The 26,360-nt window shown below is 43.0% G+C and overlaps 1 protein-coding gene and 1 long non-coding RNA gene across 2 annotated transcripts in view; one reads left to right on the top strand and one right to left on the bottom strand.

Moving 5' to 3' along the window:
- Positions 1-22,883, top strand: LOC117825847. Its single transcript, XR_004633921.1, has 4 exons — positions 1-78; positions 759-820; positions 2,791-2,855; positions 22,172-22,883. It is a non-coding gene; the product is annotated as an uncharacterized LOC117825847 (long non-coding RNA).
- The window catches only part of prx (periaxin), a 38,787-nt gene continuing 16,022 nt past the window's right edge, over positions 3,596-26,360 (bottom strand). The window contains exons 3-25 of the mRNA XM_034701737.1: positions 24,757-24,864; positions 23,092-23,217; positions 22,188-22,347; positions 20,415-20,608; positions 20,101-20,324; positions 18,355-19,967; positions 17,681-18,264; positions 16,442-17,551; positions 15,586-16,351; positions 14,522-15,516; positions 13,030-14,269; positions 12,407-12,723; position 12,373; positions 10,886-12,144; positions 10,310-10,456; positions 10,053-10,120; positions 9,345-9,791; positions 8,076-8,573; positions 7,214-7,523; positions 6,704-6,919; positions 6,169-6,346; positions 4,549-5,898; positions 3,596-4,069 (exon numbers count right to left, since the gene is read on the bottom strand). Coding sequence (XP_034557628.1) covers positions 3,783-4,069; positions 4,549-5,898; positions 6,169-6,346; positions 6,704-6,919; positions 7,214-7,523; positions 8,076-8,573; positions 9,345-9,791; positions 10,053-10,120; positions 10,310-10,456; positions 10,886-12,144; position 12,373; positions 12,407-12,723; positions 13,030-14,269; positions 14,522-15,516; positions 15,586-16,351; positions 16,442-17,551; positions 17,681-18,264; positions 18,355-19,967; positions 20,101-20,324; positions 20,415-20,608; positions 22,188-22,347; positions 23,092-23,217; positions 24,757-24,864 — 12,198 coding nt within the window. The 3' untranslated portion in view covers positions 3,596-3,782. The remainder of the gene's footprint in view (positions 4,070-4,548; positions 5,899-6,168; positions 6,347-6,703; positions 6,920-7,213; positions 7,524-8,075; positions 8,574-9,344; positions 9,792-10,052; positions 10,121-10,309; positions 10,457-10,885; positions 12,145-12,372; positions 12,374-12,406; positions 12,724-13,029; positions 14,270-14,521; positions 15,517-15,585; positions 16,352-16,441; positions 17,552-17,680; positions 18,265-18,354; positions 19,968-20,100; positions 20,325-20,414; positions 20,609-22,187; positions 22,348-23,091; positions 23,218-24,756; positions 24,865-26,360) is intronic.

The following is a 26,360-nucleotide window of genomic DNA, read 5'->3' as shown; positions in this document are numbered from 1 at the left end:
GAGCTGCTGTTGGTTAGCATTATGCGAATGCTGCTGTTGAGGCTGCCTGAATCCATTTCTACCTCTGCATTACTACAGGTCGGTGCATAAAGAGCCTTAAAGACATTATACAATGCATTATAGGAGATCAATTCAGCTTGTGCTGCTGGCGATAGAAAACAATCAATAACAGATTTTAAGGTGCTGCTCCAACAAGGTGAAACCTCATGGCCACTGTTAAAAAGACAGAAAAAGAAGAAGAGGAAACTCCATCTTTCTTGTTAAGATGTAATATTATCTGTCTCCGCTCTGTTATTTCACCACACACTCATCAGGTGTAGCCGGTGATGCTGCAGTGTCTTCCTCCTCTCACCTCTGTGGCATTGTTCACTGCTCATACAGCGGTAATCTTCCCTCACATACACTCACCCCTTGTAGCCTACGTCGCACAGCATCATCACAGCAGAAGATAAGTGGATTGAAAATACACACACACACACACACACACACACACACACACACACACACACACACACACACACACACACACACACACACACACACAATAAGAAGACGTCATACATACGCTGGTGTACATAGTTCTCTCCTCCAAAGTCCCTCCTCTCTGTATGTCTTCAGTTCAGATGAATCCATGTGCCTTTATATTTAATCCACCGCAGAACATATCTCTGCTCTTCTTTTTCTTTCAGACTTACTTCAAAGGTGAAATGTTAAATTCTCCATGCATGTATTCTTTGCTTGTGTTCTGGCCCCTACAGTTAAAGTCTGCAGCACTGTTTCAGTCAGAAGAAGAGGGCTGCAGTGTTTCCTCCATGATGAGGTAAGAAGAATCAGTCCTCATGCACAAACCTGCTCTGTGTTTTTAACTAGCTGGTGTACGATAAACCTTCTTAATCTGTAGGTGAGATAGAAAGGCTGCCCCAGATAAAAAACATAACCATGACACTGATATGTTTCCTCTCTGTGAGGTTTCAATGGCACCACTGGGGGGCACTGACATCACTACAGGACTCTGATTAATAATAAGACTAACTCTTCATAAAATTTGACCTCAATATTATTTAAAGCTGCTGTGAGGAACTTTTGTTTTGTATCGATTCTGGCGCCCCCTTGTGGACAAAGTGATACCTCTTATCTCTTGTCCTATACATGCAAAAATAGTGTTTTCAACAAAAACCTCATCCTGTTGTCTTTTACCAGTCAACTTTATCAGGCAATGTGATTCTTTTCCATGAAAACAGTCAAATAAAGGCTGATTCTGAAGTGAGATGTCCATCATCTGGTCTGACACCTACCCCCCTCAGGGCGGTTTCAGGCATTAAAAATGACAACAGAGAAGGTGTCAGTGTTGCTGCTGATGGACTTGTTTGCTATTGAAGGTCATAAAGAGGCATCAGTATCATTTTCAGCCTGTTTCTCAGCCAGTTCAAAACTCCTCACAGGGCCTTTAAGGAATAAAATATTTAATTTATAATAACAAAGGTGTTTGATTTTCATCATGGACAAGAGGATATTGATGACTGGATAGAATCGTATAGAAAAAAGCCCTGAACGCTGGCTGTATGGAGGCCCTGTTGTGCCAAAACAGAGAAAAGAGTCAACATTATTCATAATTAAGAAAAAAAAACTGTGACTAATATTCATTAAATATGTTAAATTACAATATGGGTAGGTATAGGTATAAGATAAATTAAATATGTGATATTAAGTAATATAGAAATATGTGAAAGTGCATTTTCCATCTTATATTGGGAGAATTAAGGGATAGAAAGTTAGTTGTAAGATAAAACTTTGATTTACTAAGTCACATGATGACATAGTTTAAATCTGAAAACTTCAGTTCATGATATATTTGAATTAATTAGAAGTCAGCATTTTCTCAAGGATTACAGTTGCTACTTCTAACTAACAGCAAGTCAAATATCTCACCTCCTGTCTCATGTTTTTAATGTAATCCTGCATGTTTCTATTCCAAAGCTATCTTCATTTTTCATCTTATGCATCTTTATCTCTGTGATTTATTAAAAGGCTCCGATCCACTTTGCCTCTGCTCTGACTGTTGGGTTTGCAATCGATCAATTCTAAGGTCTATTAACTATAAAAAATACAAAAGCTGTTGAGGTCTTGACATGATGAAATGTCCACTTCATGATTGTTTGTGTGAATATCATTTTATTGATGTAACATCTTGACAAACATCCTCTCCAATTCAGCTTTGACAAAAAAGAAACACTTGGCACTGAAAACCGTTCGATGTAAAAGAACTTTGAAAATTTGATTTAACCAGAAAAGTTAAAATCTCTTTTACACGTAGATATTTCTTGTAGAGTGTTACACCTTGATACGTCTCTCATCTCGTCCCAGAGATTTAAATTTAGTGTTGCAGTGTGGATTCTTCATGCACTTTACCACACATTTATTTCCATCTACCAACAAGGTAAGGCACATTATGTAATAAGTTAAAAATATAATTCCTAAAGCTTTACATCATCTTAAAAATATATTTGAGATATAATTTGCACAACATTCTTGTATGCATAATGTGTAATGTAAAGAAATCTGTAGTTGTGAGAAGTTTTTTTGTGTACTGCAAGAAAAATGACAGTAGCATCTGTTTTCTCCAACGGTTGTTTTTGCACTTAAACGTCTCATTGCTGAGACAATCGATCACTTTACAATGTGGATCTTTACAAAATGAGAAGGTAAAGGCACCACAGGAAAATGCATTCATTAATCTGACATTAGTTTGTGACATCTTTAAATAATACTCTTCTTTTTCTTTGTCTTCAGAGAGTATATTTTATCCAGAGATGGATTTGGGACGAGATCAAGGCTCTGCAGGTCTCATGCAGTCTGTGAGTGTATCAGGTCTTTTATAATTACTTAAGAGTGTTTCTATTTAAGTGTTCAGAGATAGTGCACCCCTAAATTTCCTGGCAGTGTACAGTATAAACAGAAATATAAAAAACATTAGCAGCAGGGTGGCCTAAAATTTTTTTTTGAGAGCAACCCGTGACGAGGAGGTCGCAGGTTTGATTCCCACAGCAGAAAAAAGTCCAGAGTGTCCCGCTCACTCGGTGTGACAGTCTCTGGGTAACAGCACCATCTAAATGCTTCAAATATAAAACTATGGCAGAAAATGAGGAAAGCCTAAAATCTCAAAAAGCTCACTCTTTTCTTTCAAGACAAACACGATATGTAATCAGGTCAAAATCTCATTCATTGACTCTGATGAATATGAAAATAATTACATTTTAAACTGGAGGATACTGCTCCAAAAAAGCATTATGTAGTTGTATTTACATGGATTTTACTCTGGCCTGCATTGATGTGATTAAAAGTTGCCTATTTTGAAGTAATCATAAAGTCATGGTGTGATCCATGATGCTTATGCTTGTAAATAACTCCTTACAGTATAATGTGAACCCACAAACAACAATAAATAATAAGAATAAAGCAATCAGACATGTTTACATTTAGAGAGAAACCTTAAAACCAAACAAAAACTGATAAATAACTAAGACTAAACTAACAAAACTCCAAGAACAGTGACAAAAAATAATCACATTTAAAATAAAAGAAAAAAAGATGCATATATTACTCTGTTGCTGTCATAACAAAGAAAATGCTGAGTGATGAAATCTCATTTTCTTTATCTGAAATATAAAATAATAAAGACTCTAATCTTTTGAGACAAGGTTTCCTCATCGCAGGCTCAGCTTTCACTGCATCCAAAGATAAACAACAACATGAAAGACATGTACGGTTTCATTACAGCATCCTCAGTAGTCGTAGTCCGACGCCTTGTGAGGTGGTGTGGTGGTTGTCGAAGATTCACCCGTTCGCGTTTCACTGGTGACCATTTGCCGGGTGATTCTGGTGGTCTTGGTGACCATGGTGAGAGTTCCCTCCTCCGTGGAGGAGACTTGGTGTTCCTCAGACGTTTCCTGGGTGGAGAAGTCGAGCCCTGAGGTGTGGAGGCAGAAGGATCCTGAGACGTCAACCTCGCCTGCCACCTCTCCTCTCCGCTGGGCCTGAGGAGAACCCTCGGGAGTTATCTGGAGGAAGCCTGAAGGAGGAGGAAGAGGAAAGAAGTGGCAAGTGGAGGAAAGAATAAAAAGAGGACAGGAGAATAGATGAAGGAACAAAGAGGGAAACGAAGCTTAGTCTTATGTAGTAGAGACAAAACAGGAGATAATGTATTAATCATTTATGGAATGGAAACATACAAAACACATGGGTAATAGCAAATCAGAAATCATGTCTAACTTAGTGCACTTTCTAGTAGATTGTACAGTAACTAAGTGAAAAAATGCAAGTTTATTATCTCTCTCCTGGTTTGTTTTTTTAGCTCAAGCAGAGATAACTCATGCTCCTCAGGTTACTCAGGGTCTCAATGAAGCTTCTACAGAGACCAAAAACTTGTAACAGGCTAAATCTTACAAACTCTGACTAGTGAATGACTCATGAGTGTGAAAACAGTGGTAAATGTTAATGGCAGTTCAGATACTGCAGATATTAAGTGACCTCAGCTGTCTTTGTCCTTACCTGTAGAGTGTGGCTTGAGCGTGAACTTAGGAACCCTGAACCAGGGAGACGACTCTCTCTCTTCAGACTCCCTGCTTTGGCTCTCCACCTCGCTCCAGGTCTGCACCTTTGCCGAGCTGAACTCCATGGTCAAACTCTGCGGGGACTCTGAGCTGTCTCTGTCCAGCATTTCTGTTCTGGCAAAAGATGACACCACACCCTTGGCGGGCTCCTCGCTAAAACCGGCAAAGCCCATTTTGCCCGAGAGACCTTTGGCTTCCCACGCTTCTCCGGTTGATGAATCCTTTCCTAGCGCCAAACTTGTTTCTGTGTCCTTCTCTCCTGCTGCCATTTTGCCGTATGGAGAGGTGAGCTCCACCTTTGGGAGTTTGAATTTACCACTGAATGTCCCTTTATCATCCTTGGAGCCCTTGCTAGGACTTGTGTCTTTGTCACCGTTGAGACTTGAACTTGAGCCTCTGTCATCAAACTCCCCTGATTCAAGCGAAAATGACCCTTGGGGTATTTTTATATTCGCTCCTTTTGCCCTCTCCTCGTCCTCCCCCTCTCTCTCTGATTTGTCTTTGGACTTCCCAAAGCTGGGCTTCATTTTGATCTTAGGCATCTTCACTTTGACATCCCCTGCATCACCCTGGCTGGAGCATGCTGCAGACTCATCCGTTTCAGGAGGACTAACTAAGACAAAAACAGCTTTCTTGACTTTGGGCATTTTAGGGCCCTCATACTGAATTTCTTGCCCGTAGATATTCCGTCTATCCTCAGGGGACATGGAGGGTAACGGGACACCAAACTTAGGGATCTTGATTTTCTTGCCTGTTTGAGTCTTGTCATCATCTTCACCCTGCGATGTACCGATATCAAACTCTATGTCTGGGATCCTGGGGACTTTGATTTCTGTTCCTGTTGATGGCAGGCCACCCTGTACCTCTGGTCCTGAGACTTGTACGCTGGGTGATGAAACCCCTGGTAGTCTGATGTTAATACGATCTTTGTCATCTTTATGTCCGTTGAGGGATTCGACTTCATGCTCAAGTCTTCCTTCAACTTTGCATATGTGTTTGACTTTACCACCTAACTCCTCTTCGCCACATTTTTTGCATGTTTTGGATTCTGCTGAGACATCTTTACCACCTTTCCTTTTTGGCATTCCAATCTTGAATTTTGTCCCTTTCACTTTAGCACCCTTGCCTTTGCCGCTGGTCCCTGCCGTGTCCAAGTCCAAGTCAGGTAGCTCAACTTTTTTCCTGTCCTTCTTGCCGTCTCCTCTATGAAGTCCTAAATCAAGCTCAATGTCTCCTTTTGGACCTTTGATATCTATTGTTGGCATCTTGGCTTTCCGTCCTGCCTCAACTTTCATCTCTGGTGTGTCAATATTTGCTTTTCCTTTAGGGAATGATACGTTCACATTTGGCATTTTGTACTGTCCCTCGTCTCCTTTCATCTCTAACTCTGGACCTTGGATTGAAGATTTACCTTTAGGAAGAGATATATCAACCTTTGGCATCTTAAACTTTCCACCTTCACCCTTAACTTCAAATTTGGGACCTTCAGTCTTTCCTTGTGGCAGAGAAACATCTACTGAGGGCATGGCCATGTGTGGGAGCTTAACTATGCTTGCACCACCCTCAACTTCTAACTCTGGGCCTTCAATTTTGCCTGGTTTTCCTTTGGGCAGGGTGATATCAACGTTTGGCATTTTCATATGAGGCAATTTGAACTTTCCTCCAGAACCTCCCTCAATTTCAACCTCTGGACCTTCAATCTTTCCTTTGGGCAAGGACAGGTCAACATCTGGCATCTTCACACTAGGCATTTTGAATTTACTTCCGCCATCACCCTTAAATTCAACATCTGTACCTTCAACTTTTCCTTTTGGAAGTGAAATATCAACAGAGGGCATGCTGATATGAGGCATCTTGAATTTCCCCCCTGTACCTCCCTCAAGTTCAACCTCTGGTCCTTGAATCTTTCCTTTCGGCAGAGATACATCGATATTTGGCATTTTCATGTGAGGCATTTTAAACTTTCCTCCTGTGCCTCCCTCAACTTCTATGTCTGGACCTTCAACTTTTCCTTTCGGCAAGGAAATGTCAACAGAGGGCATGCTGACATGAGGAATCTTGAATTTTCCTCCAGAACCTCCTTCAAATTCAACCTCGGGGCCTTCAATCTTTCCTTTGGGTAGAGAAATGTCAAAATCTGGCATTTTCATGTGAGGCATTTTAAACTTTCCTCCACTGCCTCCTTCTACTTCTACTTCTGGACCTTCAACTTTTCCTTTGGGCAAGGAAAAGTCAACAGAGGGCATGTTGACATTGGGCATTTTAAATTTCCCACCTTTCCCTTTGATCTCAACCTCTGGACCTTCCATCTTCCCTTTGGGCAAGGACAGATCAATATCTGGCATTTTCATGTGAGGCATTTTAAACTTTCCTCCTGTGCCTCCCTCTACTTCTACTTCAGGTCCTTCAACTTTTCCTTTTGGAAGTGAAATACCAACAGAGGGCATGCTGAGATGTGGCATCTTGAATTTTCCTCCTCCACTACCTCCCTCAAGTTCTACCTCTGGACCTTCGATCTTCCCTTTGGGTAGAGAAATGTCAAAATCTGGCATTTTCATGTGAGGCATTTTAAACTTTCCTCCACTGCCTCCTTCTACTTCTACTTCTGGACCTTCAACTTTTCCTTTGGGCAAGGAAAAGTCAACAGAGGGCATGTTGACATTGGGCATTTTAAATTTCCCACCTTTCCCTTTGATCTCAACCTCTGGACCTTCCATCTTCCCTTTGGGCAAGGACAGATCAATATCTGGCATTTTCATGTGAGGCATTTTAAACTTTCCTCCTGTGCCTCCCTCTACTTCTACTTCCGGCCCTTCAACTTTTCCTTTGGGGAGAGAGAAGTCAACATTTGGCATCTTTAGACCAGGCATTTTGAATTTACCTCCTCCTTCCCCCTTAATGTCAACATCCGGACCTTCAACTTTTCCTTTGGGCAGTGAAATGTCAACAGAGGGCATGCTGACGTGGGGCATCTTGAATTTTCCTCCAGAACCTCCTTCAAGTTCCACCTCTGGCCCTTCAATCTTTCCTTTGGGCAAGGACAGATCAAAATCTGGCATTTTCATATGAGGCATTTTAAACTTTCCTCCTGTGCCTCCCTCTACTTCTACTTCAGGTCCTTCAACTTTTCCTTTTGGAAGTGAAATACCAACAGAGGGCATGCTGAGATGTGGCATCTTGAATTTTCCTCCACTACCTCCCTCAAGTTCAACGTCTGGACCTTCAATCTTCCCTTTGGGTAGAGAAATGTCAAATTCTGGCATTTTCATGTGAGGCATTTTAAACTTTCCTCCGTTGCCTCCTTCCACTTCAACCTCTGGACCTTCAATTTTTCCTTTGGGCAAGGAAATGTCAACAGAGGGCATGTTCAGATGAGGCATCTTGAATTTTCCTCCAGAACCTCCTTCAAGTTCAACATCTGGACCTTCGATCTTCCCTTTGGGCAAGGACAGGTCAAATTCTGGCATTTTCATATGAGGCATTTTAAACTTTCCTCCCTTGCCTCCTTCTACTTCTATTTCTGGACCTTCAACTTTTCCTTTAGGCAAGGAAAAGTCAACAGAGGGCATGTTGACATTGGGCATTTTAAATTTCCCACCTTTCCCTTTGAGCTCAACCTCTGGGCCTTCAATCTTTCCTTTGGGCAAGGACAGATCAATATCTGGCATTTTCATTTGTGGCATTTTAAACTTTCCTCCACTGCCTCCTTCTACTTCTACTTCTGGACCTTCAACTTTTCCTTTGGGCAAGGAAATGTCAAATTCTGGCATTTTCATATGAGGCATTTTAAACTTTCCTCCACTGCCTCCCTCTACTTCTACTTCTGGACCTTCAACTTTTCCTTTTGGCAAGGAAATGTCAACTGATGGCATGCTGAGATGAGGCATCTTGAATTTTCCTCCTTTCCCTTTTAGGTCCACCTCTGGGCCTTCAATCTTTCCTTTGGGCAAGGAAATATCAACAGAGGGCATGTTGATATTGGGCATTTTAAATTTCCCACCTTTCCCCTTGAGCTCAACTTCTGGGCCTTCAATCTTTCCTTTGGGCAAGGACATGTCAAAATCTGGCATTTTCATGTGGGGCATTTTAAACTTTCCTCCTGTGCCTCCCTCTACTTCTACTTCAGGTCCTTCAACTTTTCCTTTAGGAAGTGAAATACCAACAGAGGGCATACTGATGTGTGGCATCTTGAATTTTCCTCCAGAACCTCCCTCAAGTTCAACGTCTGGACCTTCGATCTTCCCTTTGGGCAAGGACAGGTCAAATTCTGGCATTTTCATGTGTGGCATTTTAAACTTTCCTCCCTTGCCTCCTTCTACTTCTACTTCTGGACCTTCAACTTTTCCTTTGGGCAAGGAAAAGTCAACAGAGGGCATGTTGATGTGAGGCATCTTGAATTTTCCTCCAGAACCTCCTTCAAGTTCAACATCTGGACCTTCGATCTTCCCTTTGGACAGGGACATGTCAAAATCTGGCATTTTCATTTTAGGCATCTTGAATTTTCCTCCTGTGCCTCCTTCTACTTCTACGTCTGGACCTTCAACTTTTCCTTTCGGCAAGGTAAAGTCAACAGAGGGCATGTTCAGATGAGGCATCTTGAATTTTCCTCCACTGCTTCCCTCAAGTTCCACCTCTGGTCCTTCGATTTTTCCTTTGGGCAAGGACAGATCAATATCTGGCATTTTCATGTGGGGCATTTTAAACTTTCCTCCCTTGCCTCCCTCAAGTTCAACCTCTGGACCTTCAATTTTTCCTTTGGGCAGTGAAATGTCAACAGAGGGCATGCTGAGATGAGGCATCTTGAATTTTCCTCCAGAACCTCCTTCAAGTTCAACGTCTGGACCTTCGATCTTCCCTTTGGGTAAGGACATGTCAAAATCTGGCATCTTCATCTGAGGCATTTTAAACTTTCCTCCACTGCCTCCTTCTACTTCTACATCAGGACCTTCAAGTTTTCCTTTTGGGAGAGAGATATCGACAGAGGGCATGCTAAGATGAGGCATTTTGAATTTTCCACCTTTCCCTTTTAGGTCCACTTCTGGTCCTTCAATTTTTCCTTTGGGCAAGGACAGGTCAATATCTGGCATTCTCATGTGGGGCATTTTAATCTTTCCTCCCTTGCCTCCCTCCACTTCTACATCTGGACCTTCAATTTTTCCTTTGGGCAAGGAAATATCAACAGAGGGCATGCTGAGATGAGGCATCTTGAATTGTCCCCCACTACCTCCCTCAAGTTCCACCTCTGGTCCTTCAATCTTTCCTTTGGGTAAGGAAATGTCAAATTCTGGCATTTTCATGTGGGGCATTTTAAACTTTCCTCCACTTCCTCCTTCTAGTTCTACATCAGGACCTTCAACTTTTCCTTTTGGGAGAGAGATATCGACAGAGGGCATGCTGAGATGAGGCATCTTGAATTTTCCACCTTTCCCTTTTAGGTCCACCTCTGGTCCTTCAATCTTTCCTTTAGGCAAGGACAGATCAATATCTGGCATTTTCATGTGTGGCATTTTAAACTTTCCTCCACTGCCTCCCTCTACTTCTACTTCAGGTCCTTCAACTGTTCCTTTAGGAAATGAAATATCAACAGAGGGCATGTTGATGTGTGGCATCTTGAATTTTCCTCCAGAACCTCCTTCAAGTTCAACATCTGGACCTTCAATCTTCCCTTTGGGTAAGGAAATGTCAAAATCTGGCATCTTCATGTGAGGCATTTTAAACTTTCCTCCCTTGCCTCCCTCTACTTCAACCTCTGGACCTTCAATTTTTCCTTTAGGAAGTGAAATATCGACAGAGGGCATACTGAGGTGTGGCATTTTGAATTTTCCACCTTCACCTTTCAGCTCCACCTCTGGGCCTTCAATTTTTCCTTTGGGAAGAGATACATCAATTTTTGGCATTTTCATCTGAGGCAATTTAAACTTTCCTCCCGTACCGCCCTCAATGTCAACATCTGGCTCCTCAAATTTACCGGTCTTTCCTTTGGGCAGAGATAACGCAATGTTTGGCATTTTGATACCAGGCATTTTGAATTCACCCCCCTCTCCTTTTACATCCACATCCACGTCTGGAGCATCAATTTTTCCACCTTTTGGTTTAGGCAAGGTTATGTCAACATTTGGCATTTTGATGTGAGGCATCTTAAATTTGCCATCACCACCAATGTCAGCGTCTGGGATATCAAGACCTCCAGATTTTCCTTGGGGGAGTGAAACATCAATTGAAGGCATTGTAATGTGAGGCATTTTGAATTTTCCTTCACTGCCTTTCAATTCCACGTCTGGTCCTTCGATCTTAGGGGACTTTCCTTTTGGCAGAGACAAATCCAGGTCAATTTTGGGGATGGAAAGGTCAATTGTTGGCATTTTGGGAATTTTGAGGTTTCCCCCGTAACCTTTAATGTCAGCATCTGAGACATCTACTTCTGCTTTGGGCAGAAGAACCTCGGTCTCTGGTGTTTTAGCTTCTGGAAGTGACAGCTCAACAGAGGGCACCTTGACTTTTGCCTTAGCATCAAGGTGACCACTTGGCTTACCCAAGTCTTTGTCTTTAGAGCCAAATCCGGGCATTGAGAACTTTGGTAGTTTGATACCCTTTCCTTTCAAATCTGCATCCACTTTGGCATCAACCTCTGCTTCTGGCAGCTGAACTTTTGGTGATGACATTTTAAACTTGGGAAAACCAAAAGAGGGCATTTTGAGTTTAGATTTCTTCACTTTGACTTTTCCCTCTCCATCAAACTCTACAGATGGTGCCCTGATCTCTCCTTCAACATTTGGTGGGCTGAGGGACATATCTCCTTTGGGACCTTTACCCGATATGTCCAAACCACTACTCTTGGACTTTCCACCAAACCTGGGAAGAGTAAAGCTAGGGCCCTTGAGGGAGATGTCAGGTAGCTCAAAGCTTCCCCCTGAAGAAGGTCTGCCTCCCTCTGCTTTCAGAAGCTCCACTTCCACATCATCACCTTTAGGTCTGTTGAGGCCAAAGTCTAGATCCACCTTTGGAGCTGAAATGTCAACGGTTGGTAGTTTGACAGTGGGGAGTTTAAGAGATGCACCTGGACCTTCTACACCTCCTGCATCAATGTCCGCACCCTTAACATTGAATTTAGGTGGGTGAATATCTCCTTTGAGTCCAGAAACTTCCACATTTCCTGACCCACCAGGACCACGGGCGTCCACTTTGAGGCTTTTGTCTTTCAGACCAGAGGGGAAGCTCAGGTCAAGATCAAATTTGGGGATATCTATGTCAAGTGTTGGCATGTGGAGTCCACCCCCTTTTTTACCAGACAGATCAACCTTTGGCTCTTTAAGCTTTCCTGATGGTCCTTTAATGTTGATATCTCCCTCAACTTTTCCAACTGGAATGGAAACATCGACAGCAGGTAACTTTCCTCCTGAAATACCTGGTCCTTCAACTTTGAATTCCCCTTCAGGCAGGTTCATCTTTGGAAGTGAAACGTCGACTTTGGGCATTTTGAATTTGCCGCCCTTGATCTCAGGACCATGAATATCAAGGTCAGCTCCAGCTTTTCCTTTAGGTAGTTCAATATCAAGTGAAGGCATGCTCATATCTGGTCCTTCCACATTGGCATCAAACTTGGGGAGACTTACTTTTGGTAAGGACATATCAAATTTGGGCAGTTTGAATTTGCCTCCTTTCATTTCAGGTCCTTCAAGATTGATGTCCCCCTCAACGTTTCCTTTAGGGAGGGAAATGTCAAGAGTAGGCAGGTTGACCTTTCCCCCTTTAACATCAGGACCCTCAAAGCAGACGTCCACATCAGGAGATTTGACTTTTGGCAGAGAGAGATCAAGAGATGGCATGCTCATCTTTCCTCCTTTAACATCAGGACCTTCAATGTTTATCTCTGGACCTTTGGCTTTCATTTTGGGCAGAGAGATGTCAAATGATGGCATACTGAACTTGCCTCCTTTCCCAGCATGTCCCTCAAATTCTATATCTCCTCCGGCTTTTCCTTTGGGCAGTGATAAATCTATGTCAGGCATCTCAATTTTCCTTCCCTTGATGTCAGGGCCTTTCAAGTGAACATCACCTTCTGGGAGATTCACTTTTGGCAATTTGACATCAAATTTAGGCATTTTGAATTTCCCTCCCTTTAGGTCAGGGCCTTCAACATCTAGGTCTCCCTCAAGTTGCCCTTTAGGAAGTGAAAGGTCACCTTTGATTTCAGGTCCTTCGATGTTAACATCGACTCCCTTGCCTTTGATTTTAGGAAGTGAGAAATCCACAGAGGGCAGGGAGAACCTGCCTCCTTTACCTCCGTGTCCCTCAATATCAACATCTCCCTTTACCTTGCCTTTTGGTAGTGTGATATCAGCTTTTGGCATCTCCACATGTCCCTCTGGCAAGTTCATCTTTGGGAGTGAAACATCAAATTTAGGCAGTTTAAATTTGCCTCCTTTTATCTCAGGGCCCTCTACATCCAGGTCACCCTCAACCTTTCCTTTAGGAAGTGAAACATCAAGAGATGGCATTTTTAACTTTCCACCTTTCACATCAGGACCCTTGAGGCTGATATCCACCTCTGGAGACTTGATCTTAGGGAGAGATATGTCAGCTGAGACCTCAGGTCCCTCTATATCAACATCAACTCCCTTTGCTTTGATTTTAGGAAGAGAGATATCAAGTGAGGGCATGTGAAACTTGCCTCCTTTGCCACTGAGTCCGTCAATATCTATATCCACATCTGCCTTTCCTTTTGGAAGTGAAACATCAACTGTTGGCATTTCCATTTTTCCTTTCATATCTGGTCCTTCCACGTTGGCATCAAACTTGGGGAGACTCATTTTTGGTAAGGACATATCAAATTTGGGCATTTTGAATTTGCCTCCTTTCATTTCAGGTCCTTCAAGATTGATGTCCCCCTCAACGTTTCCTTTAGGGAGGGAAATGTCAAGAGTAGGCAGGTTGACCTTTCCCCCTTTAACATCAGGACCCTCAAAGCTGACGTCCACATCAGGAGATTTGACTTTTGGTAGAGAGAGATCAAGAGATGGCATGTTCATCTTTTCTCCTTTAACATCAGGGCCCTCAATGTTTATCTCTGGACCTTTGGCTTTCATTTTGGGCAGAGAGATGTCAAATGATGGCATACTGAACTTGCCTCCTTTCCCAGCATGTCCCTCAAATTCTATATCTCCTCCGGCTTTTCCTTTGGGCAGTGATAAATCTATGTCAGGCATCTCAATTTTCCTTCCCTTAATGTCAGGGCCTTTCAAGTGAACATCACCTTCTGGGAGTTTCACTTTTGGCAATGTGACATCAAATTTTGGCATTTTGAATTTCCCTCCCTTTAGGTCAGGGCCTTCAACATCTAGGTCACCCTCAAGTTGCCCTTTAGGAAGTGAAAGGTCACCTTTGATTTCAGGTCCTTCGATGTTAACATCGACTCCCTTGCCTTTGATTTTAGGAAGTGAGAAATCCACAGAGGGCAGGAAGAACCTGCCTCCTTTACCTCTGTGTCCCTCAATATCAACATCTCCCTTTACCTTGCCTTTTGGTAGTGTGAGATCAGCTTTTGGCATCTCCACATGTCCCTCTGGCAAGTTCATCTTTGGGAGTGAAACATCAAATTTAGGTAGTTTAAATTTGCCTCCTTTTATCTCAGGGCCCTCTACATCCAGGTCACCCTCAACCTTTCCTTTAGGAAGTGAAATATCAAGAGATGGCATTTTTAACTTTCCACCTTTCACATCAGGACCCTTGAGGCTGATATCCACCTCTGGAGACTTGATCTTAGGGAGGGACATGTCAGCTGAGACCTCAGGTCCCTCTATATCAACATCAACTCCCTTTGCTTTGATTTTAGGAAGAGAGATATCAAGTGAGGGCATGTGAAACTTGCCTCCTTTGCCACTGAGGCCGTCGATATCTATATCCACATCTGCCTTTCCTTTTGGAAGTGAAACATCAACTGTTGGCATTTCCATTTTTCCTTTCATATCTGGTCCTTCCACGTTGGCATCAAACTTGGGGAGACTCATTTTTGGTAAGGACATATCAAATTTGGGCATTTTGAATTTGCCTCCTTTCATTTCAGGTCCTTCAAGATTGATGTCCCCCTCAACGTTTCCTTTAGGGAGGGAAATGTCAAGAGTAGGCAGGTTGACCTTTCCCCCTTTAACATCAGGACCCTCAAAGCTGACGTCCACATCAGGAGATTTGACTTTTGGTAGAGAGAGATCAAGAGATGGCATGCTCATCTTTCCTCCTTTAACATCAGGGCCTTCAATGTTTATCTCTGGACCTTTGGCTTTCATTTTGGGCAGAGAGATGTCAAATGATGGCATACTGAACTTGCCTCCTTTCCCAGCATGTCCCTCAAATTCTATATCTCCTCCGGCTTTTCCTTTGGGCAGTGATAAATCTATGTCAGGCATCTCAATTTTCCTTCCCTTAATGTCAGGGCCTTTCAAGTGAACATCACCTTCTGGGAGTTTCACTTTTGGCAATGTGACATCAAATTTAGGCATTTTGAATTTCCCTCCCTTTAGGTCAGGGCCTTCAACATCTAGGTCACCCTCAAGTTGCCCTTTAGGAAGTGAAATGTCACCTTTGATTCCAGGTCCTTCGATGTTAACATCGACTCCCTTGCCTTTGATTTTAGGAAGTGAGAAATCCACAGAGGGCAGGGAGAACCTGCCTCCTTTACCTCCGTGTCCCTCAATATCAACATCTCCCTTTGCCTTGCCTTTTGGTAGTGTGAGATCAGCTTTTGGCATCTCCACATGTCCCTCTGGCAAGTTCATCTTTGGGAGTGAAACATCAAATTTAGGTAGTTTAAATTTGCCTCCTTTTATCTCAGGGCCCTCTACATCCAGGTCACCCTCAACCTTTCCTTTAGGAAGTGAAACATCAAGAGATGGCATTTTTAACTTTCCACCTTTCACATCAGGACCCTTGAGGCTGATATCCACCTCTGGAGACTTGATCTTAGGGAGGGACATGTCACCTGAGACCTCAGGTCCCTCTATATCAACATCAACTCCCTTTGCTTTGATTTTAGGAAGAGAGATATCAAGTGAGGGCATGTGAAACTTGCCTCCTTTGCCACTGAGTCCGTCGATATCTATATCCACATCTGCCTTTCCTTTTGGAAGTGAGACATCAACTGTTGGCATTTCCATTTTCCCTTTCATATCTGGTCCTTCCACGTTGGCATCAAACTTGGGGAGACTTACTTTTGGTAAGGACATATCAAATTTGGGCATTTTGAATTTGCCTCCTTTCATTTCAGGTCCTTCAAGATTGATGTCCCCCTCAACGTTTCCTTTAGGGAGGGAAATGTCAAGAGTAGGCAGGTTGACCTTTCCCCCTTTAACATCAGGACCCTCAAAGCAGACGTCCACATCAGGAGATTTGACTTTTGGTAGAGAGAGATCAAGAGATGGCATGTTCATCTTTCCTCCTTTAACATCAGGGCCCTCAATGTTTATCTCTGGACCTTTGGCTTTCATTTTGGGCAGAGAGATGTCAAATGATGGCATACTGAACTTGCCTCCTTTCCCAGCATGTCCCTCAAATTCTATATCTCCTCCGGCTTTTCCTTTGGGCAGTGATAAATCTATGTCAGGCATCTCAATTTTCCTTCCCTTGATGTCAGGGCCTTTCAAGTGAACATCACCTTCTGGGAGTTTCACTTTTGGCAATGTGACATCAAATTTTGGCATTTTGAATTTTCCTCCCTTTACGTCAGGACCTTCAAAATCTAGGTCACCCTCAAGTTTTGCTTCAGGAAGTGAAATGTCAACAGATGGCAAGTTTAACTTTCCCCCTTTAACATCCGGTCCCTTGAGGCTGATGTCCACATCTGGAGATTTAACTTTTGGGAGTGAAAGGTCACCTTTGATATCAGGTCCTTCAATACTAACATTGGCTCCTTTTGCTTTAATTTTTGGAAGTGAGAGATCTACTGAGGGCAGGTGAAACTTGCCTCCTTTCCCTCCATGTCCTTCAATATCAACATCGCCCTCTATATTTCCTTTTGGTCCTGAAATATCAAATTTAGGCATTTTGAATTTCCCTCCTTTCACTTCAGGACCCTCAATATTGAAGTCAGCTTCAGCCTTTCCTTTTGGAAGTGAAACATCGATGTCTGGCATGTTTATTTTCCCCTCAGGACCTTTAATGTTGACCTCTGGACCCTTAGTTTTCATTTTAGGAAGAGAAATATCAAGTGAAGGCATGTGGAACTTTCCTCCTTTACCAGTATGTCCCTCAATTTCAAATTTCCCTCCTGCTTTTCCCTTTATGGGTGAAATATCAATGTCTGGCATTTCAATCTTCCTTCCTTTAACCTCCGGACCCTTGATGCTGACATCTACCCCAGGAGTTTTTACTTTCGGTGCTGAAACATCAAGTGATGGCATGTTGAACTTGACTCCTTTACCTCCAAGTCCATCAATGTCAACGTCTCCCTCCATTTTTCCTTTTGGAAGTGAAACATCAACAGATGGCATTTCCATTTTCCCTTTAATCTCTGGTCCTTTCAGTTTGACGTCACCCTCAGGCAAGTTCATCTTTGGAAGGGTGATGTCAAATTTTGGCATTTTGAATTTACCGCCCACCCCTTCAGGACCTTCAACATCAATGTCACCCTCGACTTGTCCTTTTGGAAGTCTGATATCATAGGAGGGTAATTCAATATTTCCATCTTTCCCATGACGAATATCAATGTCAATGTCTCCTATTGCTTTTCCTTTAGGAAGAGACAGGTCAATTTTTGGCATGTCAAACTTTCCACCTTTAACTTTTGGGCCTTGTAAATTCACGTCTCCTTCAGGAAGCTTTACCGAGGGGAGGGAAAGGTCTACTAAAGGCAGGCTGAATTTGCCCCCTTCACCTCCAACACTGATGTCACCTTTTAACGCCCCTTTGGGAGGTGATATGTCAATAGTTGGCATTTTAATATCCGGTCCCTCGATATTGATGTCTCCCTGTTTTGATTTCATTTTAGGGAGAGAAACGTCAACGGAGGGCATATGGAAATGTCCTCCTTTGCCTTTAGTCTGTATGTCACCCTCTACTTTCCCTTTTGGAAGAGAGACATCCACAGAGGGTCCCTCAAGGCCAATATTTCCTTTGGGCATCTTCATCTTTGGTTTGGATACATCAAACGTAGGAATCTTAAACTTGCCTCCTTTTCCTGTGGGTACTTCCACATCAATTATTCCTTCTGCTTTACCCTTTGGAATAGAGACATCGACTGTAGGCATGTTTATTTTTCCACCTTTAATCTCACTCCCCTTGAGGTCTAAATCTGTGTCTGGTGTTTTAACCTTAAACTCAGGACCCTCAAAGCTGACGTCACCTTCTGGTGATTTGATCTTTGGTAGTGACACATCGAAAGAAGACATCTGGAACTTTCCACCTTTGGCTTTGGGCCCTTCGATCTTTACTTCTCCTTCTGGGGATTTAACAGTAGGAAGGGATACGTCCAATGACGGCATGCTGAACTTTGCTCCTCCTTTGACTTGAGGTATGTCGATATCAGCATCTCCCCCCTTTATTTTCATCTTTGGGAGTGAGAAATCCACATTTGGAAGATCAGGGAATTCTAACTTTGCATCTCCTTCAGGTAGCTTCATTTTTGGAAGAGAAACATCCACAGATGGCAGGTTTACTTTGCCTCCTTTTACTTTTCCACCATGAATGTCCAAATCCCCCTCTACATGTCCTTGGGGGACTGAGATATCCACAGCAGGGAGCTTGATCTTCCCACCTTTGATATCAGGTCCCTCTAAAACAACGTCTCCTTTAGGTGACTTCATTTTTGGAAGATTTATATCGCATGAAGGCATTTTAAACTTGCCGCCTTTTCCCTCGATATCAACCTCACCTTTGGATTTAACTTTTGGTACAGAAATGTCTACTGACGGCAAGTCAACCTCAGCTCCAGATGTTCCCATGACAGGAAGTTTGACGTCCAGTGAGGGCATTTTGAACTTCCCTCCTTTCACAGATGGACCCTCTATTTCAAAGTCACCCTCCATCTTTCCTTTGGGTAGTGACATGTCAACAGAAGGCTTTTCAAATTTACCACCTTTCACTTCAGGCCCCACGATATCCACTTCTATCTCACCCGTTTTCATTTTTGGGAGGGAGATATCAAATGATGGCAACTTGAAATTTCCTCCAACTTCAGAATCAGTTGCTCCTGCTTTGCCTTTGGGAAGGGTCATCTGGACGTTGGGTAACTTGAAGCCTCCTTCCACATCTTGTCCTTGTACTTCTCCTCCTTGTGTCTTAATTTTGGGGAAAGATATGTCAAAATCAGGCATTTTAAACATCCCATCTCCACCAACGTAATGGTCCAAATCAACATCCCCTACTCCTGCTTTCACATTTGGGGGAGAGATGTCAACAGAGGGGAGGCTGAATTTTCCTCCACCTTCCGGACCTTCAATATCCACATCGGGTGATCTCATCTTTGGTAAGGAGAAATCAATCTTTGGCATGGAGATATTGGGCCCTTTGAATGTGCCCTCCACCTCATCAGGAATTCTTCGCTTGGTGTCCAATTCCAAATCAACATCGGGAACAGAAACATCAATGGCTGGCATTTTGATTCCTGCCTTCCCGGTACCTTCCCACTGTGGAAGTGAGACTTCAATGTCGGACTTTCCCTTTACGTTTGGTAGAGAAACATCAACAGAAGGCATTTGAATGGATGCAGCTTTTCCTGAGAGATCACCCTCCATCTTTGGTTTGGTTATAGTTGCTTCAGGGAGACTGATGTCACCTGCTTTGATGTCAACTTTTGGAGGTGTTATGTCAGTTTGAGGAACTTTCACCCCCTTGGTTTTGATCTTGATGTCTCCATCGATCTCATCTGAGTGACGTGAGAGTCTAACTTTGGGCAGTTTCAACTTTGGCATTCTCAGCTTTGCATCTCCTTTGTTTACATCAACATCAACTTTTCCTCCAGCGGCTTCAGCATCAACTCCTCCTTTGATGTCAACTTTAGGAGCTTTGATTCCTACTTTTCCCTTTACATCAGGCAAAGATGCCTCTGCTTTTCCTGAAGGCAGTGCAAACTCCACATCAGGCGTGTGAATGTCTTTATCCCCAGACAAACTGAGCTCCACTGATGGTGGCTGGATGTTCACACTGGGGGTCTTAAGCTCTACAGATCCAGCTGCCAAAGACGAGTCTAACTTTGCATGTTTGCTCTTCGGGAAGCTGATTCCAAACTTGTGTCCTTTTCCTTTTGTTTTCACTTTAGCTCCAGAGATCTCTGGCTGAGAGATGTTCACCTGTCCCTCAAATGTTCCTGTTTCCACTTTTCTTCCTGTCCCTGCTCCAGCGTAACTCTTTGTTTTCATGCCAGGGAATCTAGGAGGATCAGTTAAAAATAGGAAGGAGAGAAGAAGAAAAGCATCTTGTAAAATAGCTCAGAATCACATATTTACAAAGGTTGCTCAGTTTGTACAGCAGGCAGGTGTGATTGTTTTAAAACAAAGCCAACCTGATTTTCCTCTTTGCCTTCCCCACAGCTGCAGCTCCTCCTGCGTCAACCTTCACACTTGGGATACTGGGGAGAGCAAACTCCACATCCACATCGCTCATCTCCACTCTTGGTGGCGTTCCCTCGACCACCAGCTCATCCTTACGCTTCTCCTTCAGCCTCTTCAGCCCAAAACGACCCCCTCTCTTCTTCTTTGTCTTGAAAGGTTTTGAGCCTTTCACACTCTAAAACACAGAGAAATACTCGATTAAAACAACACAAGTTGGTTGACACGCTGCATGCATGGATAAATACAGAATACGAACTCTGATTACCAATGTGCACGTCTTGTCGAGGGGGCGTTTGATCTCAACAGAGGAAACTCGAGGCTGCAGGCTGACCTCTGCCCCTGGGATGGTTCTCTTGAGCAGGAAGCTGACCTTATACGGCTCTGCACACTGAAGAATCTTCAGAGCGTCTTCATACCTCACATTGTCGAAGTAGACTTTGGCACTCAGCAGCTGGTCGCCTTCACATGGAGAATATTATGAATCAATTTGTACAGCATTTAATCCGAAGAAAGCCATTCATGAAATTTGCCCCCCTCCCAGCAAACGTAAGCACAACTGTACCCCAGGCCAATGTTGAAAAATAAGACCAGCTTGTGGAATTATGGCAAAACACTCCAGTGCCTTTATAAGGACTCACACAAGACATACCACACCCAGCCAGCTGATGATATCAATCATTTCCATTCTTTGAGATCTCATGTCTGTAGAATTGCCGCTGTGGAATTGTAGCCACTAACGTTCAGTGTGTGGTCTAGCGGCCTTTGAATCGTCTAGTCTCAACAATCTGAATGTAATGTCAAATTGGTAAGAATTGTTCTTATGTGTGTTCTTCAACAGTTAAGATTTAAAGACATCTAGTGTGTGGCTAGCTTAAGTGGCATTCTTTTATTTCCAATGGAAGATGTAAAAAGAAAGGCAGTTTCCCACATTGCAAAATTGGTCCGGCCCGGTTCTGGCCCACACAATACACTTAGACTCGGCCAACATACTGCAAAGAATGACGGCCCTTAAGTGGCCCAGATATAGTTTGCCAGAGACGGCCCAGCTGCAGACACACTGGTGGCCCTGTGCTGGCCCAGATCTAGTTCGAACTAGATCTAGTTCGAACTAGATCTGGGCCAGCACAGGGTCTGCAGCTGGCCCTGTAAGTGTGGGCCAGAACCAGACCAGACCAATTTTGCTATGTGGGTTGTCTGGGGACTGTGAATTGTCCGATGTGAACTTCGTGGGCAGCAGGAATAGCACATATTTTAACTGATAGTTCTGCTGTAGCTCAACAGACACATCAGTAATACTGGTATTTCATGCTGTGACATAACCTTTTAAAATAGATTCAAGAAGCGCTCCCCATCGTTGGTTTACTTGCTCTAAAAAATTCTTCTAGTCCCCCTTAGTTTAGGAGAATTACCAAACCACCCAGACTTGTTGAATATCACAACCATGCATCTGATATGTCATTCACTGTTGCCTTCTAAATCGTGTAAAGCCAAATGTCTGTGGAACATTTTGCACTATTTTGAAATGACTTAACTAGCCTTGCTGCCTCCTGCTCTGTCACGCTTTCAGTTTTTCTGACTTGTTGTCGTCTCCAAAGGCATTTGGTTTGGTTTGGTTTTCATCCCTTAGAATAAAAATCTGAGCTGAGCGGTTCCTTGCTAATTGGCACAATAGTGGCGGTAATACCAGGCTAACTTTTAAAAGCAGCAGCTACATCAGGTTGAACAAAATGCCCTGCATGAGAGTTGTTTTGTAAAATCTGTTCGCTGCCCTCTAGTGGCCACAGGGAGGAACTGCAGCACTATGTACGCTTTCATCTTTATAGTCTACCCAGGGCATTCGACCGCTTCTTAAAAAAAGTCTTAATTTTTGAATATCAAACAGCTTTATATTGATAACCAAAGCATCAACCCAGGACACACACTCACAATGGCTCAGAGTTTGCAGTGTACATGTTTTTATTTTATTTTGTGCTAGGATTACGCTCATTTTTAAAACCTATGTTTGTTCTTTCGACTGTTCAGATGTGACCGCAGGTACCTTCCTGTAGACTAAGATGTTTAGCAGCCGGCGAGTCTTTGAGGACATCTTTCACGAAGATCCCACGCTGTCCTCCGCCCGTCACACTGTAGCCGCTGGCTCCAGCCTCCGCCTCCGTCTCCACCACGATTTCGACTGACTTAGAGGCCTCCTCCACAACCTAAGACACACACAAACACACACACATACACCAATCAGGCCCAATACCAGAAGTGCCTTCTGTATTTTGTTATGGCTTCTTCTGGCTGCAGTATAACTTATTTAGACTTGAAGATGATGAACACAGCACTTAAAAAAATGACATGTACATAATTTTTTGGTATTAATGTATTGTGTTAAAGGACAGATTCAAGCTTTAAAGGCTTTCATGATATATTTTGAAGTCGGATCTTTGCATCAAAGGTCACTGCAGACTTACTCTGTCTTATTTAGAAGAAATGGATTCAAAACATGGACTGGAGAGGGATCGAAGATGCAAAGGTCCATAAAATATAAATCTGAATCATAACCTTTAGCGTCAGCCAACTTCCAATGTTGCATTTTGCAGTTTTTAGACCTGCATCAAATGAGACCCTGAATGTTCTCTGGTCTTTGTGTTTCCTTGCTAGATTAAAAACTGTTACACGAGAGTCTCCGCGCTGTGCAGAAATCTGTTTTGCTCGGATGAACGATTGGAGCTGTTCCTGCAGAGTATTTGTCACATCACACTTTACTTCTGAATGCATTCATTATAGAGTCGTGAGAGAAAGGTCACTCTACCCTCGGATTACATCAGCTGTTCCAGTGACTGACTAAAGGAAATAACTTGTAGTCCACTCATGAGGGAGAAAGTGAAGTGTGTAATCGGTCTTTGTGAGTGTTTGCTTTCTCATAATGATGTCAGTTAAACAGAGTCATCACTTACAGTTTGTTCTTCTGTGGGTTCTGAGTCCATCTCTGGTTGGGCCAGTTGGCAGGTTGACTCTCTCAGGTGACTTCTTTTCTGACTCAACACCTGCTTCAACTCTGCATGGAGCTTCTCCTTCTGCACCTGCAGACGGTACAAAGGAGGCAGTGTGTGATTATCCACAGTGTAGATGAATGTTAACATGCTTGAGAACCACAAATAAGGTTCTGTATCTACCAGTAGTATTTCATGTGCTGGCAGGATCAATTTTCTATAACAGAGCAGAGAAGTTCACTGTTTTGTCACTGCCCTCACGGCGCTCTGAGGTGAACATAATTCAACTTTTGGAAGACCTCCACGCTCCTTCACACATTGCAATGTCACAACAGCACCATGACAAAGTTCCACACTCTGTAACAGCGTAATATTGGTGTCCTAGTGTGTTATTTCACAGTGCATGGCAGTGACGGGCCCGAGGCATGTGCAAACTCACAGCGAGCGTTCCACAGACTCATGCTCCAACAGCGCTCCTCTGATGCAACACATGGCCACCATTTTTCCCCCGTTATGCTTTCGTTACTACCTCCAATGATGGATTATGTGGAACAACTTCACCTCACCTTTCCACCTGACAGATGAGGAGTAACCTGTATAAGCCTGATGTCACCTTTTCTTCATCGACCAATCAAAATCAGGACAGGGCAGGACTTCCAATATCAACTTTGTCCCCAATGATGGAGAAGAAACTAATCCTGGCAGCTGCTGAAAACTCAGTTATTTCTGTCCTCACCTTGGAGGGTTACCTTGACTCATGTAGAGAGCCTTTTTGGTAAATGCTACATTTCTAATCACAATCCAGGTTAGCTATGGTACGTTACCTACCTGTTCTAGCTTGTAACGTTCACTATCAAGGGAAGTGGAAGTGTTGCAGGACATCTTTCTTAATTTAGGAACAGTAAAGGCCGGCGAGAAGCAACCTGAATTGAACATTTTGTGGGTGCTATCGGCTCCCAAAAAAGCTGTTAGTGGACACAGGCCCTAATCATTTCAATTATTGTTTCATTTGTATCCCTTTAAGAATACAATATTAATTAAAAGAATACATTTCCCATTATCTTGCAGGCCAGCCGTGTCACACAATAACTTGTTTTCTTTTGTTGACATGCAGCTGCAGCATTTTCTTTCACAAAAACTCCTAACTTGCTAACTTGCTAAATTTAAGGTCAGGAATGTTGTGCGGATCGTTTAGAGTCCCCGACACCTGCAGCTGGTTTCAGATCTGCCACATGCACATGCTTTTTGTTGTGTCGGTGTGAAAAAGCCACGACCGGTATGCGTGCTGAGCTGGGAGAAATGAAAAGGTTGTTTATGTGGCGGACAATGACCTCAGCAGAACGGGCCGGACCATTGTGATCCAGTTTGAATGAGCCTGACGGCTGCTGGGGCAGGAGGTCAGTCACAACACTGTGTTCCTCTTTAGGAGTGTATTCAAAGAACAATGTGGTTTGTAAAAATGTCAGCGTGTTCTGTTTGTGTCAGGGTCAGTGTTACAGCGGTGTGGTCCTGAGAAAGAAACGTACACACTCATCTCTGCAGGTATACGTGACATGGTTTATGCATCCTTGTTTGAGTGCAGGTCTGTAAGCTGATATGAGTGTGTGTGTGTGTGTGTGTAGGTCTCACCACTCTCTCAGGGCTCTCCTGCTCGTCTGTGGAGCCGCTGTGGTGAGGGTTGCGTTGTTGGGCGGAGGGGGATCTGTTGGAGGGGGGAGACCGCCTCTTGTCTTTCACCTGCAGACACATCAGAACCCCGAGTTGAGTCAGTTCGAATGTTCGTGAAGCTGCAGTTTCAGTGTGACTGTCTCTGCACTAACACGATTATTTGGGCTGCCATGACAGCTTTGTACTGCAGCGTCTCGGGGACCGGCATGTGAAAACTTAACACGAGGACCATGATGTGAATTTTTCAATTCATTTTAACATCCGCTGACATTTTCAGCTCCAGGGAAACTGAGGCTCTTTGCTTCACATGAAAGCTTCAGCTCCAGCTTCTCAGCAGGAATTAAAGAAGAGAGTGAGCTGAGGTTTTATTGTATTCTGTGTTTATATTGTATTCTGACCATGCATCCTTTCAACTGATCCACTTCACTCGAGGATGTAGTCGTGTAATCTCACAAAATCAGACATCCTGAACATTTTCTCACAACGGAACTTCAGTTTCAGTCAAGAGGTAGAAAACTATAGAACCTTTACAATGATTATTTAATGTGTGTGCTTCATTCCTCTGACTGTGACAGGTTGGATCAAACTGAACTGGATTACAGCTCTTTTACCTCTTGCCTCTTTTCAGGAGGAAACATGTCATGTCCCGGCCTCCCACATCTCCTTCCTCTCCTCTACGAACTCCATAAACTCTCACATAGTTTGTGTAAAAACATCCTGTGTTAGCACTTCACCTGTTGCTGTGACCGTCCGGTGGCTGTGACCTCCGACACTCACCTACTACACTTTTTCCTGTGAGTCTTAAAATATCCACTGATGTGATTATTTGAAAGAAATCTGGGATAGAAAGTTTATTCAATGGACTCATCCTCCTGCATCACTCTGTTACAGCACTTCATTCATTGAGAGGTTGTGGCTTTTTGTAGGTTTAATACATTCAAAAATCTAGCCTACTATGTCTTTTTTCAAGGTTCTTCCAAGATACACCACCAGTCAAAAGTTTGGAAACACCTTCTCATTCAAGGGTTTGAATTTATTTTAATGATTGTAAACACTGTAGATTAATACTGAAGACATTAAAACTATGAAAGAACATATATGGAATTAATTAATTATCAAAAAAGTGTTAAACAAAGCAGAATCTGTTTTATATTTTAGATTCTGTAAAGTAGCCCCCTTTGTCCTTCATGACAGCTTTGCACACTCTTGGTATTCTCTCAGTCCGCTTCATGAAGTGGTCTCCTGGAATGGTTTCTAATTAACATGAGCCTTGTCAAGAGTTCATTTGTAGAATGACTTGCCTTCTTAATGTGTTTGAGACCATCAGTTGTGTTGTTCAGAGGTAGGGTTAGCACACAATGGATGGCCCTATTTGACTACAGTTGTAATCCAGATTATGGTTTATGATTATGATTTCAAATAAGTAAAATAAATACAAACCCTTGAATGAGAAGGTGTTTCCAAACTTTTGACTGGTAGTGTATATATATTTTTGAAAACATAATATCTCTTTTCTTTCATCCTTTATCCTAACACAGTTCTTCCCAATACATGCAAACACAGTA

This window comes from Notolabrus celidotus, chromosome 14 (genome assembly GCF_009762535.1).
Source record: "Notolabrus celidotus isolate fNotCel1 chromosome 14, fNotCel1.pri, whole genome shotgun sequence".
Taxonomy (NCBI): domain Eukaryota; kingdom Metazoa; phylum Chordata; class Actinopteri; order Labriformes; family Labridae; genus Notolabrus; species Notolabrus celidotus.
Note: the sequence above shows the minus strand (reverse complement) of the source record. Positions and strands in the feature narration are given on the sequence as shown.